At 44.3% G+C, this 14,771-nt stretch overlaps 1 protein-coding gene across 1 annotated transcript in view; it reads right to left on the reverse strand.

Annotated features, from left to right (window-relative positions):
* Positions 1–14,771, reverse strand: part of LOC126535780 (rho guanine nucleotide exchange factor 17-like) — a 241,754-nt gene that overhangs the window by 41,657 nt on the left and 185,326 nt on the right. The window contains exons 9-10 of the mRNA XM_050182574.3: positions 2,689–2,739; positions 2,469–2,578 (exon numbers count right to left, since the gene is read on the reverse strand). Of these exons, the coding sequence (XP_050038531.2) occupies positions 2,469–2,578; positions 2,689–2,739 (161 nt within the window). The remainder of the gene's footprint in view (positions 1–2,468; positions 2,579–2,688; positions 2,740–14,771) is intronic.

Raw genomic sequence — 14,771 nt, forward strand, 5'->3', positions numbered from 1 at the left:
TCCATAGTAATAACATTGGCTCTCCATTCTGTGGTAACATACTCAACTTCTTGACACTTCTGTGTTGTTCTTACCTTAAAGGGCCCCTCACCAGGCCCCATAACAAATTTTGTTATACGCTGGAAGCTGTTACGTGTCCTCTAGGGAGCGTTCTGCCACAACAATTTTTCAAGTCGGCTCATTAATAGGCGAGACAGAAATATTTCAGTGCTGTGAACCCATGATTTCAGCAGGCAAGCTCCAGTACATAAGGAGACTCCCTCTCCACTCGCCCCTTCTAGCCTTCGCAAGCGAAATTCCTTCCCTGCGTTCTCCTATGCCAGACATTGAGGATCACGTGACAGGTCACGGGCCCCGCCTTTTTTCTCCTAGTTTTTTTTTTCGGCGCTTTGCACTTTCACCGACGGTGTTGTGCGCGAGCTGTTGTCTCATTCGTGCAGCGCACGATACTGCGCGCTGTGCACAAGGAAACATGACTAGCGGTATAATTCAGGGCTACACAAATACTGAGGCAGAACAAGCGGATCGCAGAGTATGATCACGCGGTGGAACACGGTAGAAAATGGCATAGTTTCGGTACCTGCGCACATGACCGCAAGACCGTGGGAACAACCAGATGAAGCGGAAGTACATCTCTCTTGCTTCGGTGCAAAGTACAACAAAAAACATGCAGACATTCCGTTTATGTGTTTTATTATTTCTCTAAGCTTCAATTCGTCAATTCAGGCAACAGATCACACAGAGAACAGATGTTGCATTGAATAATTCTCGAAGTCATGTGTCACCACTACGACGTCACACTGCGGACACGATTACGTAGGCACAGGGGCACCATTACGCCCCCGTTCAGCTTGGAGCGTGGAGGCCGCGAGTGAAGAGGGAAACAGCGTTCAGATTGAAATTTCAGATCTATCCGTGGCGCATAGCGATGTAATACTTTGCAGACACGATTGTTATCGCACAATGTAGCTCTGTTCTTGTCAGCTCAAAATGACCCGACCTGGTGAGGGGCCCTTTAAAGTTTCTAATTGTTCTTTGTGACAATTGCTTTAGTATTTAATTTATGACAGCGATATAGCTTTCTTTGGTATTGCAGTTCATCACCCTGCTGAGCCTATTCTTTCCTATATGTATTTATCTGTGCTCAGCGTAAAAACGAATCAACTTGCTTACCCAATAGGCTTACTTGCCTATTCTTTTCAGCAACTGCACTTGGCGCTGATAACCTCATTTCAGACAGTATCGTCATTAATTTATTAGACTCGAGAAACCACTGCCAAAATGAAGATTTTAGTGCTATGTAACACACAAGCTCATCACATGTATAGTACAGTGTTACAACACTAGTGCAGACAGATTAAAAGCAAACGGCATGACCCAAATGTGAACAGCAAGGTTAGAGGGCTGTGGCTGAGTGTAGTGAAATTATGGCACAACTGATTTCAACATCTTTGCATGATACACCATTCTTTAGAGATGAAAATTAATGCCACAATTATTTGACTTCCATCAATGCAAGCCTTCCTGTTTACGTGCTTTGAAGAGGTTTCATTTGTCCATGATGACAGGTGCTAAAAACCTCCATATTTATTCTCGCTATGTGATTTGTCCAGTTCCTTTTTATTTGTACACAATGGGCATGCTGCTCACACAATTAATTCAAAAATTTCCTGTTCGAGAAAGTGATTGCTTTCTGAAGACAGGCTATTATCACTAACAAATGAATGCACAGCATAAGGTGGCTTATCATAATCTACACAACTACAATCACTGAACCAATTGTTAATGCAACTCTTCAAACTAAAAGCAAGCTGAAGTAACATGTAGTACTGCAAAAGTAAATTTATGTAAACAAATGTATGATGTGCTCTTAGGCAGCTTGTACAAGTTATCCTAAGTATGTTCACACATCTAAATGAACATCAAGTTACATGAGCATGTTGCAACATGCTCCTGTCAATGTTGTGGCAGAACACAACATTACATTCTACATTAAATGAAGTTTCTGACATTCTGCCCATGATCCTCATTGCTGTTTCTCAAAAATGTGAACCCATCTAGGTATTTTTCTGTAGTGAACACATCGCTGAAGGTCAGCGCAACAATTTGCAAGACTGTGTATAAGAATTATACCTTCCATGACATGAATGAATGAATGAAACCACGTTTATTCCACATTAAAATGCACCGAAGACGCTGCGGTGGAAAGGGGAGGGGTGTTGTTGCAAAAAGGGGAGGGTAAGGCTGCCTCCGTTTTATTAACGAACGTCCTGGAGGCACTTATCAAGCCAGCCTCCATCAGGTCTACAGTGTGTGATCATTCGTTATAGTCAATCATTTCGAACAAGCAAATGCTGACTGTTTTTGGCCACTGTTCCCCTTAAATACTTAATAAATTTACAAGTAAGCAAGTAATCAAGTGCATTTGCACAAGTTAGTTAAAAAAGAAATAAAAACAGAAAACTCACGAGGAAGGTGATGTTTTCCGCATCGTCCCACTCTTTCTTTTGATGCTTGTGATCAACAAAAGGTCAGAAAACAAGAAAAGGCATCTGTCTTTTTTTGTGCCGAGGCCACCCTGTAAAGTACAGATAGTGAAAACACCCTTAGGCATTGTTGGCTATTAATTCTGGTGAGTTCAGTGCAAATAGGCATCTATAATGAAGAGTAAGAAAGGAAACTACTCACGGGTATTGTCACAAAGTCATAACGAATGAATGTCCGATCTGGCTGGACGAGCTAGAGAGAGGAAGCACAGGTACACATTAAGGCTGCTTTTCCCAAATTGAACTGTGCACGAAAAGTATGACAAACATGAATGCATGTGATGAATTTGTAGAAATGAAATGATGATTAAGTAAATATGTTCCTAGGGGTGAGCAGCGCAACCCAGACGAAAGACAAAAGGAAGTGCATGATACAAGTGCAAACTAACAACTGGTTTATTTTTTCAAGCAAGTGACTAAAATATATGGAAAATGTAAACACGTGTAAAGTGACGCTTACAAGGGTGAAAGGGTTAGTAAAGGCAAGGCGCAGAAGAACAGGACTCAAGAAGAACACACGCGACAGGACCGGCACCTCCTGTCAGGTGGCGCCGGTCCTGTCGTGTGTGTTCTTCTTGAGTCCTTTTCTTCTCCGCCTTGCCTTTACTAATTCAAGCATGAACCAACTAGCCCAAGCAAGAGTTTTACATGAAAGGGTGTTCCTCGCCCAGCTGGCCGTGTTATTCAAGTAAATAAAAATGAACGGCATCAACTGTCATTGACACGAGTGAAGTCATATAGCTGTGAACTTTAAACATATTGAGCCTCTGCCATCAGTAGTGGTGCCCTTTGTGACACCTTTCCATTTCTAAAGTGCAGCAAAACCCTTTATGCCCTTGTGCCTCTGCCAGTGCATCTAATACAATCAAACCTCGATATAAGAAACATGTATAATAATGAATTTTAGAAATAACTAAATAAATTCAAGATTTGTTCAGCCATGCTTCATTTCAGCCAGGTTGAGATGAAAAATTTATTACACAGAAATAAAAATGGAGACAGCATACATCATGCAGTGAGGAGCCCATACAAGTGCTTTCTTTGGAAGCCAAAAGGATCGCTTAGAGCAGGGTTTTCCAAACTTTCTGACCTTGTGGAACCCTACCTGCCTTCCCAGAGTGCCGCAGAACCCCCCTCGGTGACGAAATCAGCAAGCCTTTATCGCGGATGCACCCTGCATGTCTTTACAATATGCCGACGGCCATCAATTGTCATACGTCACTAGATTAGAAAGTTGCTAGTGGTGGTGGTGGTGAAGCAGCAGGCGGTGTTAGTAGAAAGTTGCTTGTACGTCTTACAAGCAGGAAAGTTGCTTTCAGCTTGTAAGACATACAAGTCTATTCCCATTCAGACTGCCCTGCGAGCTAATGAAACGTGTCCAGCATGAACACTGTGGGCCTGTGAATCGCACAGCAATCAATATTGAACGATGCTGCCACGACGTTGCTTTTTTTTTTTTCCGAAGACTAACGAAGTAGAGATGTGGTGTAAGCTTTTAATTGTTAAATTCAAACTGTAATGTAAAAATCCACCGAAGGGGGGATGGGGTCAGATTTGTTCTGGCTGCTCGTAAAACCCTAAAATGTCGTTCATTGGGACCGTGGTTTCCCAAACATGTTTGTTCTGGCTACCTACTGGCCTTCTGTAACCACCAAGAAAGCCTCGTTTTGTTGCTCAGATAATGATGCTGTTGCCTTGTCTGTACCTGTACGTCCCTCAAGAAGCATGCACAGTCAGTACAAAACGGCTGTGCAAGGCTTATTTCAGAGAACTAAAATATTGGCCACTATTTACTTTCCACTGCCTTGAGCGCACACATATTGCACAGACTGGGGCTTAGTTTGGCTGTTCATAGCATTCAGTGCTAGCAAACAAAATAAGTAATGTATAGTTACACCACTCGATCAGAAAGCAGTGGGAAAAGTTTTTAGCAGCGCTATAACGACAATGAAAACAAGTATTATTCCAGTGTTGTATTTATAGATTCCAGAAGAGCAGATGTTTGGGCTAGTTGGTACATCATTAATAAGTTAAACTAGTGCAATACACATGGAATGGAAAGAAGACTTGGACAACACAATAACTTGGACAGTTGATCCCACTTATAATGATACCGGTTTCAACAGAATATGGGTTAAAACAATGAGAAGCTGCTGTACTGTTAACTTCCATATGCTTTCTATGGCGAAATAATCTGCTTACTACAATACCCCCATTCCACATTATCATTTATAACGATGAAACCTGGCTGCTGGTTGTTCATGCCAAAAGGTAATGGAATGCAAAATCCTTGAAAAGACTAAAAGAGAAAATCGGCTCCAATCCACACTGTGAAGGCGATTGGCCAGCGAAGCAGTGGTATCACCCGATTCTATAAGCCAATGTGACATAGCCTTGAACTGGGTCGTGCCGAGCCTTCCCACGACACAAGTGTGCCAGGGAAGTAGCCAAGGGGGGGGGTCTTATGGGGCTTCAGCCCCCCCCCCCTCCGAAATTTTTTCGTGCTGTCCATGCACCGCCGACCAAAGCAACCCCCGGCGCTGGAAATAATTCTGGATTTTGTCTAGAATGTCTTTTTGACACTTGAAAAGACATTTCACTGCTAAGATTGCGAACTAGGGCTGGATTTCGCGGCAACGCCCATACACCGAGATTCACATAACGCCAAGCAGTCCCATCCGAGCACAAAGTTTCAAGGGCGTTTTGATGGCGAGCGGGTTCGCCGCGGCATCTCGCTGAGGCCACGGAATCTATGGAGCACATGGATATCAATTGCAAAACATTACGGGTATAAATTTCATAAGCTCTTGATGTGAAAGGTGCATTGACATTTCCAAAGTTGTGCTTTAGATTTTCAATTGAGGAACTTTATGGGTTTAATGTTGTTATAAACATTTGGTGCCAAAGGTCCAGAGACTTTTCTAAAGTCTTGCATCGGAACCTACAATGAGACAAGCCAAATCAACACACTAGCAGACAAGTTGACAAAGCACGCAGCGAGGTCCAATGAGACAAAGCGTTGTGGTGGTTCAATTGTGCCGCCATGTCACATAAAAAAAATATCAACATGCTTTTTAACCTACGCCAGAACATCCGTGTCAAAACACAAAAGCCAGCCAATGTAACTACGTTCTTATTTATTTTTTCTACTTTGACTTTTATTCGCGAGGACACATTAAGCCTCTTCAATTTTCTTTTTTTTTTTTTGTTCTCGCTACCCTACCCGCGGGCTGCCAGAGCCAGCCAGAGCGGATACGTTTTTCTCATGTGGCCCCGACCACCGCACGGCGCACTTCGGTGCGTGTTCGATTTGCTCTGGCCGAGTGGATTTTTGCCTGGTAGAGTTTTGGATGCTTTCTGGCTAGCAGACAAGAAAAAAAAAAACAATGGTCGCTCACCGCCATCACTGTGGGGACTCGAAGGATTGCACCGCGTTTGCTTGAGCGAAACCTCTCCGGAAAGCCTTGTTTCGCCGGTGTAGGATACTGAGCAGTATCTGTATGGTTCTCAATGAACCAAGCGTCTCATGTTTTTTTCGGTATTCCTTCCATAGCCCCATTAGCCCAAAGTAGGCATTCGATTCTGGCCAACATACTTTCCTATGCGTTTTTTTTTTTTTTTCATTTCGGTGCCCCCGCCCCACAGACGAAAAAAACAAAACATTGTTGCGGCGCAGCGAATTGTCGCATGGTAAATGTTCCGATTTTGTTACTTCTTCTTTTGCGGAAAGTAATGGGCGACGGGACGCTTGAGTTGCCGGATACGTTTATTATATTATTGCGATAGCAATTACATGGACACTCCTGGCGCATTCCTGCCGTTGCTGTCACCCTCATGTTTCGTATAAAGTCCAAGGGTGATAACATTGTGACCGCGCGCTGCATGCCGCATGTGCGAGTGAAAGCATAGAGGGGGAGGTGGAATGGGTGAGCCGACGATGGTGACTCAGTCTTGTGTGCGCAAAGGAGAAAAGCGGGGAGCAAGCGCGCCGCCTTCCGTCGCGCGCGATACATTGGGGGGGGGGGGGGGGGGGGATGGAATGGGGGCGGAATCTACGATTCTGTGAATCTATGATTGCGCAACATGTTTATTTGCCTTGTTTGACGCATTATATACAGTTACTTTTTCTTACATACATAGACTCATGGGAGACTTATAGGTAGATTTAAATAACTTGTTGCGAGGTTTTGTGTACACATGCAGTGAACGTTGTTTCCAGTGACACTTTTTGTCCTTTATCAAGCTGTATTTTTGCATTGTATATCCCACTGTATCTTTGCATTTCTAATGTACGAGAGCGAGTCAAATGAAAGTGAGCCTACCCTAACCTCGCAATAATGGTTCGGTTCATTATTTGCGAGGCATGCGCATAGGAGAGTGGCATGTCTCATTTACAAAAGTGACACGCAGGTGTGAGGATGAATGTTCTTTAATGCTCTCATACACTGGGTTGAATATGGTTGCGTGACATAATGGACGCTTCAAAAGTTGAACAGCTGGGTGTCGCGAAGTTTTTGACAGCTGAAGGTGTTTCCTAAAAAGAAATTAATCACCGTGTGGCTGCCGTGTACGTTGAACATTGCATTTCATTGGCCTCTGTGAAGCGTTGGAGCAAACGGTTCAAAGAAGGACGGGAAAGTTGCAAAGACATTCCAAGACCGGGTCAAAACCATCATGCAATCACCCCCCACACGATTTCAAAGATTGATGAGCTGATGAGACAAGAACAGAGGATAAGCATCGAGGCAGAGCGTCTGAGCATCAGTCACGGTTCGGTTCATGCCATAAGCACCTCAGTTATCGGCTCTTGTGTGTGCAATGGATCCCCAAGATTTTGATCCACCGCGAGAAGATGGAGAAGTTTCACGCTGCCTTGACTCATCTGATCCGGTATCACAATCAGGATGACGACTTCTTGTTTGCAATTGTGATCGGGGACGAATCAGGGTGCCACTACGACGAGCCTGAAACACGACGGCAAAGCTTACAGTGGAAACATTCGAATTTACCACGCCCAAAGAATGCAAAGGCCGTCATTTCCACCGGAAGGTGTTGTTGGCTTTTTTTTTCTATCATCAGGGGCCATTACTGACAGAATTTGCTAAATCTTGAGAGGCTATCAATTGTTTCCAATATTGTGAAACGCCGGAACGGCAGCATGTCGCAATCAAGAACAATGAGGAAAATTGACGAATGTGGTCATCCTGTTCCATGACAATGTCCGTCCCCACATCGCTATTGTGTTTAATACAAAACTGGCAAAGTTCAAGTGGGAAACGCTGCAACATCCGCCATACAGCTCAGACCTGTCACCTTGCGACTTCCACATTTTGGGGCAACCGAAAGAAACAGCTAAAGGGAACCAGATTTGTGCCGGACGATGACATGAAAGAGTCAGTTACAGACTTTCTTAAGCAGCAACCTAAGGAGTTTTATAACACGGGAATCACGCAACTCGTTAGTCAATGGGACAAATGTCTAAATTCTCATGAAGACTACTTTTAAATAAAGTACCCCGTTTGTCATATATTTGCAGTGGCTCACATCCATTTGACTTGCCCTCGTATATCTTGCAGAACTCCTGCCTTCTATACGTGCTCTCTGTCGCGACTATAGCTTCGGTGCAATTATGATACACGACAGGGGACAGCTGCTCCTGCGTAATACATTGGAACAAAAGACAGCGTCATTGAGATTTTTCACTGGCCATTGCATATATACAAGAATGTAAACACGGTTCTTGAATGACAAAGTTGCATTAACATCTTTGTCCTCAACTTGTTCATTTCATTGCCTTTTCATTTTTCATATCAGCGGCATGCACTGCTTTCCTGGTTTCAAATTGATATAGTTCTAACATTCGTGTGATATTTTCTTTACTTATTAAATAGACAAAAAATATGGAAGCATTGATATCAGTTATTTTGGGCACAATTTTTGGCACATACGAGTATATTCTTTTATTAAAAAATACATATATTACTTGTTTTGACGGTGCGTAGCGTTCGAGAATTCGTTTGCAGCATTGTTGGCAATGGCAATGCAGTTATTATTCATGTGTTTGATCCCTCGACAAATTGTTTAAGAGGAAGCTTTAGCTTGGGCCCAAGTCGACGCGGCCTATTCGTATACATGTAAAACGCAGAAACGCTTTTCTGAGATAATCCTGCAAATCGCTTTTATTGAAATTTGTAGCATTTGAGAGAGAAAGTTAAATCTTAGTATCTGTTGGAAATGGAACTTCGATTTAGGGCCTGAATTTTGTTTAAAATATTTTGAAAAAATAGAAGCACGACGTTTGCAAACTAATAGCTAGGCAACGAAAACAGATGTTGCGGTTCTGTAAACGGCATTTATTATAACATTCAAAGCAGACAAGTTTGCTATGTCAATTCGTTACTTACGCGAATTCGCACGTTGTGTACAAGGGTTCTGCAAAAGCCGTATTTCCAGAATACTAAATTTTTTGAGATTCATGTGTAACATATCTATTTTGTCCGCTGTAGATGTACTATCAGAGGCAATTCACAGAATTGTGATATCATTTTTCATTGTTGAGTCACAGAGTTTTAAACTTGATAGTTTTGTTTACTGAAAATTAGCGATTTTGGCCAATTTTTAACAAAGAATCGACTATCTAAATGAAATATTCGAAACCAACAGTCACTAGAATTAAACTTTTCCTTTTAAATGCAACAAACCTCGTCAAATTTGGTGCAATGGTTGCAGAGAAAAACGAATTCCCCTTCTACATATATTTAAATAGGAGCAGCGGTGGCGTAGAGGTAGAACACCCGCCTCGCGTGCAAGAGGTCCGTGGTTCGAATCCCGGTGCCGGCAATTTTCCACCGGATTAAAAAAAAAAAAAAAAAAAAAATCCGCGTGTTGATAAAATTGCACAAACAGGCCTGGAGTGTGGCCTGATCCCGGTGACCAGAACCGGTAACGCACTCCCTCACCAGAGCAGGATTGGCCACCCTGGTGCAGTACTTGGCCACAACCTCCTATATGAACACAACAATCAAACCCCGGCCCTCAGTCCCCAGCAGCTGCGAAGCTACTGACCACGGCGGCGGTCAGACCTGCGACGCTGCAGAGGGTGCTAAGAATCACTGGCTCCGGACAGGCCGCCATTGGAATATGAACCTGGCAACGTTTAACGCTAGAACGTTATCTAGTGAGGCGAGTCTAGCAGTGCTATTGGAGGAATTAGAGGGCAGTAAATGGGATATAATAGGGCTCAGTGAAGTTAGGAGGCCAAAAGAAGCATATACAGTGCTAAAAAGCGGGCACGTCCTGTGCTACCGCGGCCTAGAGGAAAGAAGAGAACTAGGAGTCGGATTCCTGATTAATAAGAATATAGCTGGTAACATACAGGAACTCTATAGCATTAACGAGAGGGTGGCAGGTCTTGTTGTTAAACTTAATAAGAGGTACAAAATGAAGATTGTACAGGTCTACGCCCCTACATCCAGTCATGATGACCAGGAAGCCGAATGCTTCTATGAAGACGTGGAATCGGCGATGGGTAGAGTGAAAACCAAATACACTATACTAATGGGCGACTTTAATGCCAAGGTAGGCAAGAAGCAGGCTGGAGACAAGGCAGTGGGGGAATATGGCATAGGCACTAGGAATAGCAGGGGGGAGTTATTAGTCGAGTTTGCGGAACAGAATAATATGAGAATAATGAATACTTTCTTCCGCAAGCGGGATAGCCGAAAGTGGACGTGGAGGAGCCCGAACGGCGAGACTAGAAATGAAATAGACCTCATACTCTGCGCTAACCCTGGCATCATACAAGATGTTGACGTGCTCGGCAAGGTGCGCTGCAGTGACCACAGGATGGTAAGAACTCGAATTAGCCTAGACCTGAGGAGGGAACGGAAGAAACTGGCACATAAGAAGCCGATCAATGAGTTAGCGGTAAGAGGGAAAATAGAGGAATTCCAGATCAAGCTACAGAACAGGTATTCGGCTTTAACTCAGGAAGAGGACCTTAGTGTTGAAGCAATGAACGACAATCTTGTGGGCATCATTAAGAAGTGTGCAATGGAAGTCGGTGGTAACTCGATTAGGCAGGATACCAGTAAACTATCGCAGGCGACGAAAGATCTGATCAAGAAACGCTAATGTATGAAAGCCTCTAACCCTACAGCTAGAATAGAACTGGCAGAACTTTCGAAGTTAATCAACAAGCGTAAGACAGCTGACATAAGGAAGTTTAATATGGATAGAATTGAACATGCTCTGAGGAACGGCGGAAGCCCAAAAACAGTGAAGAAGAAACTAGGAATTGGCAAGAATCAGATGTATGCGTTAAGAGACAAAGCCGGCAATATCATTACTAATATGGATGAGATAGTTCAAGTGGCTGAGGAGTTCTATAGAGATTTATACAGTACCAGTGGCACCCACGACGATAATGGAAGAGAAAATAGTCTAGAGGAATTCGAAGTCCCAAAGGTAACGCCGGAAGAAGTAAAGAAAGCCTTGGGAGAAATGCAAAGGGGGAAGGCAGCTGGGGAGGATCAGGTAACAGCAGATTTGTTGAAGGATGGTGGGCAGATTGTTCTAGAAAAACTGGCCAGCCTCTATACGCAATGCCTCAAGACCTCGAGCGTACCGGAATCTTGGAAGAACGCTAACATAATCCTAATCCATAAGAAAGGGGACGCCAAAGACTTGAAAAATTATAGACCGATCAGCTTACTGTCCGTTGCCTACAAAATATTTACTAAGGTAATCGCAAATAGAATCAGGAACACCTTAGACTTCTGTCAAGCAAAGGACCAGGCAGGATTCCGTAAAGGCTACTCAACAATAGATCATATTCACACTATCAATCAGGTGATAGAGAAATGTGCGGAATATAACCAACCCTTATATATAGCTTTCATTGATTATGAGAAAGCGTTTGATTCTGTCGAAACCTCAGCAGTCATGGAGGCATTAAGGAATCAGGGTGTAGACGAGCCGTATGTAAAAATACTGAAAAATATCTATAGCGGCTCCACAGCCACCGTAGTCCTCCATAAAGAAAGCAACAAAATCCCAATAAAGAAAGGCGTCAGGCAGGGAGATACGATCTCTCCAATGCTATTCACAGCGTGTTTACAGGAGGTATTCAGAGACCTGGATTGGGAAGAATTGGGGATAAAAATTAATGGAGAATACCTTAGTAACTTGCGATTCGCTGATGATATTGCCTTGCTTAGTAACTCAGGGGACCAATTGCAATGCATCCTCACTGACCTGGAGAGGCAAAGCAGAAGAGTGGGTCTAAAAATTAATCTGCAGAAAACTAAAGTAATGTTTAACAGTCTCGGAAGAGAACAGCAATTTACAATAGGCAGCGAGGCACTGGAAGTCGTAAGGGAATACATCTACTTAGGGCAGGTAGTGACGGCGGATCCGGATCATGAGACGGAAATAATCAGAAGAATAAGAATGGGCTGGGGTGCGTTTGGCAGGCATTCTCAGATCATGAACAGCAGGTTGCCATTATCCCTCAAGAGAAAAGTGTATAATAGCTGTGTCTTACCAGTACTCACCTACGGGGCAGAAACATGGAGGCTTACGAAAAGGGTTCTACTCAAATTGAGGACGACGCAACGAGCTATGGAAAGAAGAATGATAGGTGTAACGTTAAGGGATAAGAAAAGAGCAGATTGGGTGAGGGAACAAACGCGAGTTAATGACATCTTAGTTGAAATCAAGAAAAAGAAATGGGCATGGGCAGGACATGTAATGAGGAGGGAAGATAACCGATGGTCATTAAGGGTTACGGACTGGATCCCAAGGGAAGGGAAGCGTAGCAGGGGGCGGCAGAAAGTTAGGTGGGCGGATGAGATTAAGAAGTTTGCAGGGACGGCATGGCCGCAATTAGTACATGACCGGGGTTGTTGGAGAAGTATGGGAGAGGCCTTTGCCCTGCAGTGGGCGTAACCAGGCTGATGATGATGATGATGACCCGAGCTAAAGCTTCCTCTTAAGGAGGAGGCCGAGCTGCAACTTGAGCCCCCCCCCCCCCCCCCCCCTGAATAAAATTTCTGGCTACGCCACTGAAGTGTACCTATTGATGTTGCTGTTCCTTTTGTCGCTCATCATATTCATGTTGCTCTTCAGGTGTCCTAACTGTGTGTCGCTTGCTTTGGGCAGGAACTGCTGCGTCCCACCTAGCCTTAGCATGACGCCATTGTGCATATTGATGTTGCTATCCCCATTGCCGCTCATCGTGTTCATGCTGCTCTTTGGGAGTCCTAACTATGCATAGCCTCTCCATAGCAGGGCACAAATAAAATCATCAGAACACAAATAAAATCAGTTGCTAATCTGGTCCTTCTTTTACATAGGAAAGTGCAATTATGTCATTTCCTGCTTTGTATATGTTACAGTTGCTGCTTCCTGGCAACTGCAGCTTATGCAACCGTAATCTTTACCGGAAAGTGCTTGCAGCGAACACTACGCACGAAGCCGAGCTTTCTGGTTCTTTCTTTTTTTTTCCCTATACGGCCCGTGCTGCCGTGGATGCGCGGAGGTGGAGGTGAGCGCCATCTGGTGGTGCTACATGGAACCCAGCGGGGCGTGCGTCCCACTATGCTAGGCTAAGTTTTTGCCCACGGACATGACAAATGCATCTGGGGGTAGAGGTATACAGTTTCGCTGTAAAAAATATTCTGCGCAGTTCAGCCAACGAATTAAGTCACTCGTGATCGTCTTTGTTGGTTGCGTCAAAGACATTCCTGGCCACATGCTTTCTTCACCTCGTTTGAGTCGTCGCTTAAATGGAAGATGGCTGATCTGGCCACTGATCATCAGCAATGCACAACACTGCCAGTGAAAATGCACTGCTATAGATTTGGAAACAAAGTGCAGTATCGTGAAGAACTAAAAAGGCAGTAAAGAAGTGCATGACTTGGTGAAGAAGTACGGACTATCACAACCGACGCTGTCAACTATCATCCGCTCGACAGAGAAGTTTGACCAAGAAAACTGCTCGGTAGACAACAAGTGCAAACGCGTTCGACAAAGTGCCTATAAGGAAGTGGAAGAGGCCCTCTACAAGTTGTTTCTCGGTGTCCATGCCATCGACTTGCCCATCACCGAACCACTTTAGGCCACAAAGGCGAAGCTGCTTGCGCTACTCATCAACTATGTGGACTTCTAGCAAGGTGGCGACTGGCTACAGAGCTTCAAAGAGAGGCACGGCATTGTTCATAAAGCCGTCACCGGCAAGGGAGCTTTGCTCGACGTGGAGGTGAAGCAGAAGTAGGTGGTGGAAACATTGCCCCGCTTCCTCGACAACTACATTAACACTCACATATATAACAGCGATGAAACAGGACTTTTCTTCTAGATGTTGCCATCCAAGATGCCTGCACTCAAAGGAGACACGTGTAAGGGCGGAAAAAACAGCAAGCTGCACCTCACTGTTTTTGTGCACCAACATGGAAGGAAGCAACAAGTGCACCGCATTTGTCATTAGGAAATAAGAAAATTCCCGCTGCCCCCACAGTGCTGCCAGGATACCAGTACACTACTGTGGCAGCCACAACGCATGGACGATGCAAGAACTATTTCGCGAGTGGCTTTTGAAGGTCAATCAACATAACGAGTGATCTAAGAGAAAGGTGGCACTCATCTTAGATAAGCACTCCATGCCTAAGCTCTCAAGCATGGAAGTTTTTCTTTGCTGCCGCCGAGCATGACGGCGTCAGGCTTGCAGTCCATGGACACCGGCATGATTGCCAATTTTAAAGTCATGTACGTCGCCAAGTCCTAAACAATTTAGTCTTGCTCATGGTCATGGCCACGAAGACAAGCAGGCAGCAACCAGACTTGAAGATTAATCTACTGATTGCTGTTTAATTTATCTTTGGTGTGTGGTCCGAAGTAAGCACTTCTATGGTTCCTAAGCACCCTTTTAGGAAAGAGTGCTTTGTCCGAAGCAGCAGTGACTTATACGAAGTGTGTGAAGCACCCACTGACGAATTGATGCTTGAACTATGGTCCGCAGTCGACAAAGATTCTTCAGGACTCGAAGAGTTTCTGCATGCAAACACTGCAATAGAAATGTCAGAACTCCTATCTGATGAGGCGATCGTCGTGAACATGCTTGCATAGTATAGCGACGACAACAGTGATGGCGACCACGACAGCAATGACGCGGTAGGGTAGGCTGCCTCAACATATTGAATCATCTGCAGGGCCTCCTGCAAGGAC

This window comes from Dermacentor andersoni, chromosome 4, assembly GCF_023375885.2.
Source record: "Dermacentor andersoni chromosome 4, qqDerAnde1_hic_scaffold, whole genome shotgun sequence".
In the NCBI taxonomy this organism is placed as follows: domain Eukaryota; kingdom Metazoa; phylum Arthropoda; class Arachnida; order Ixodida; family Ixodidae; genus Dermacentor; species Dermacentor andersoni.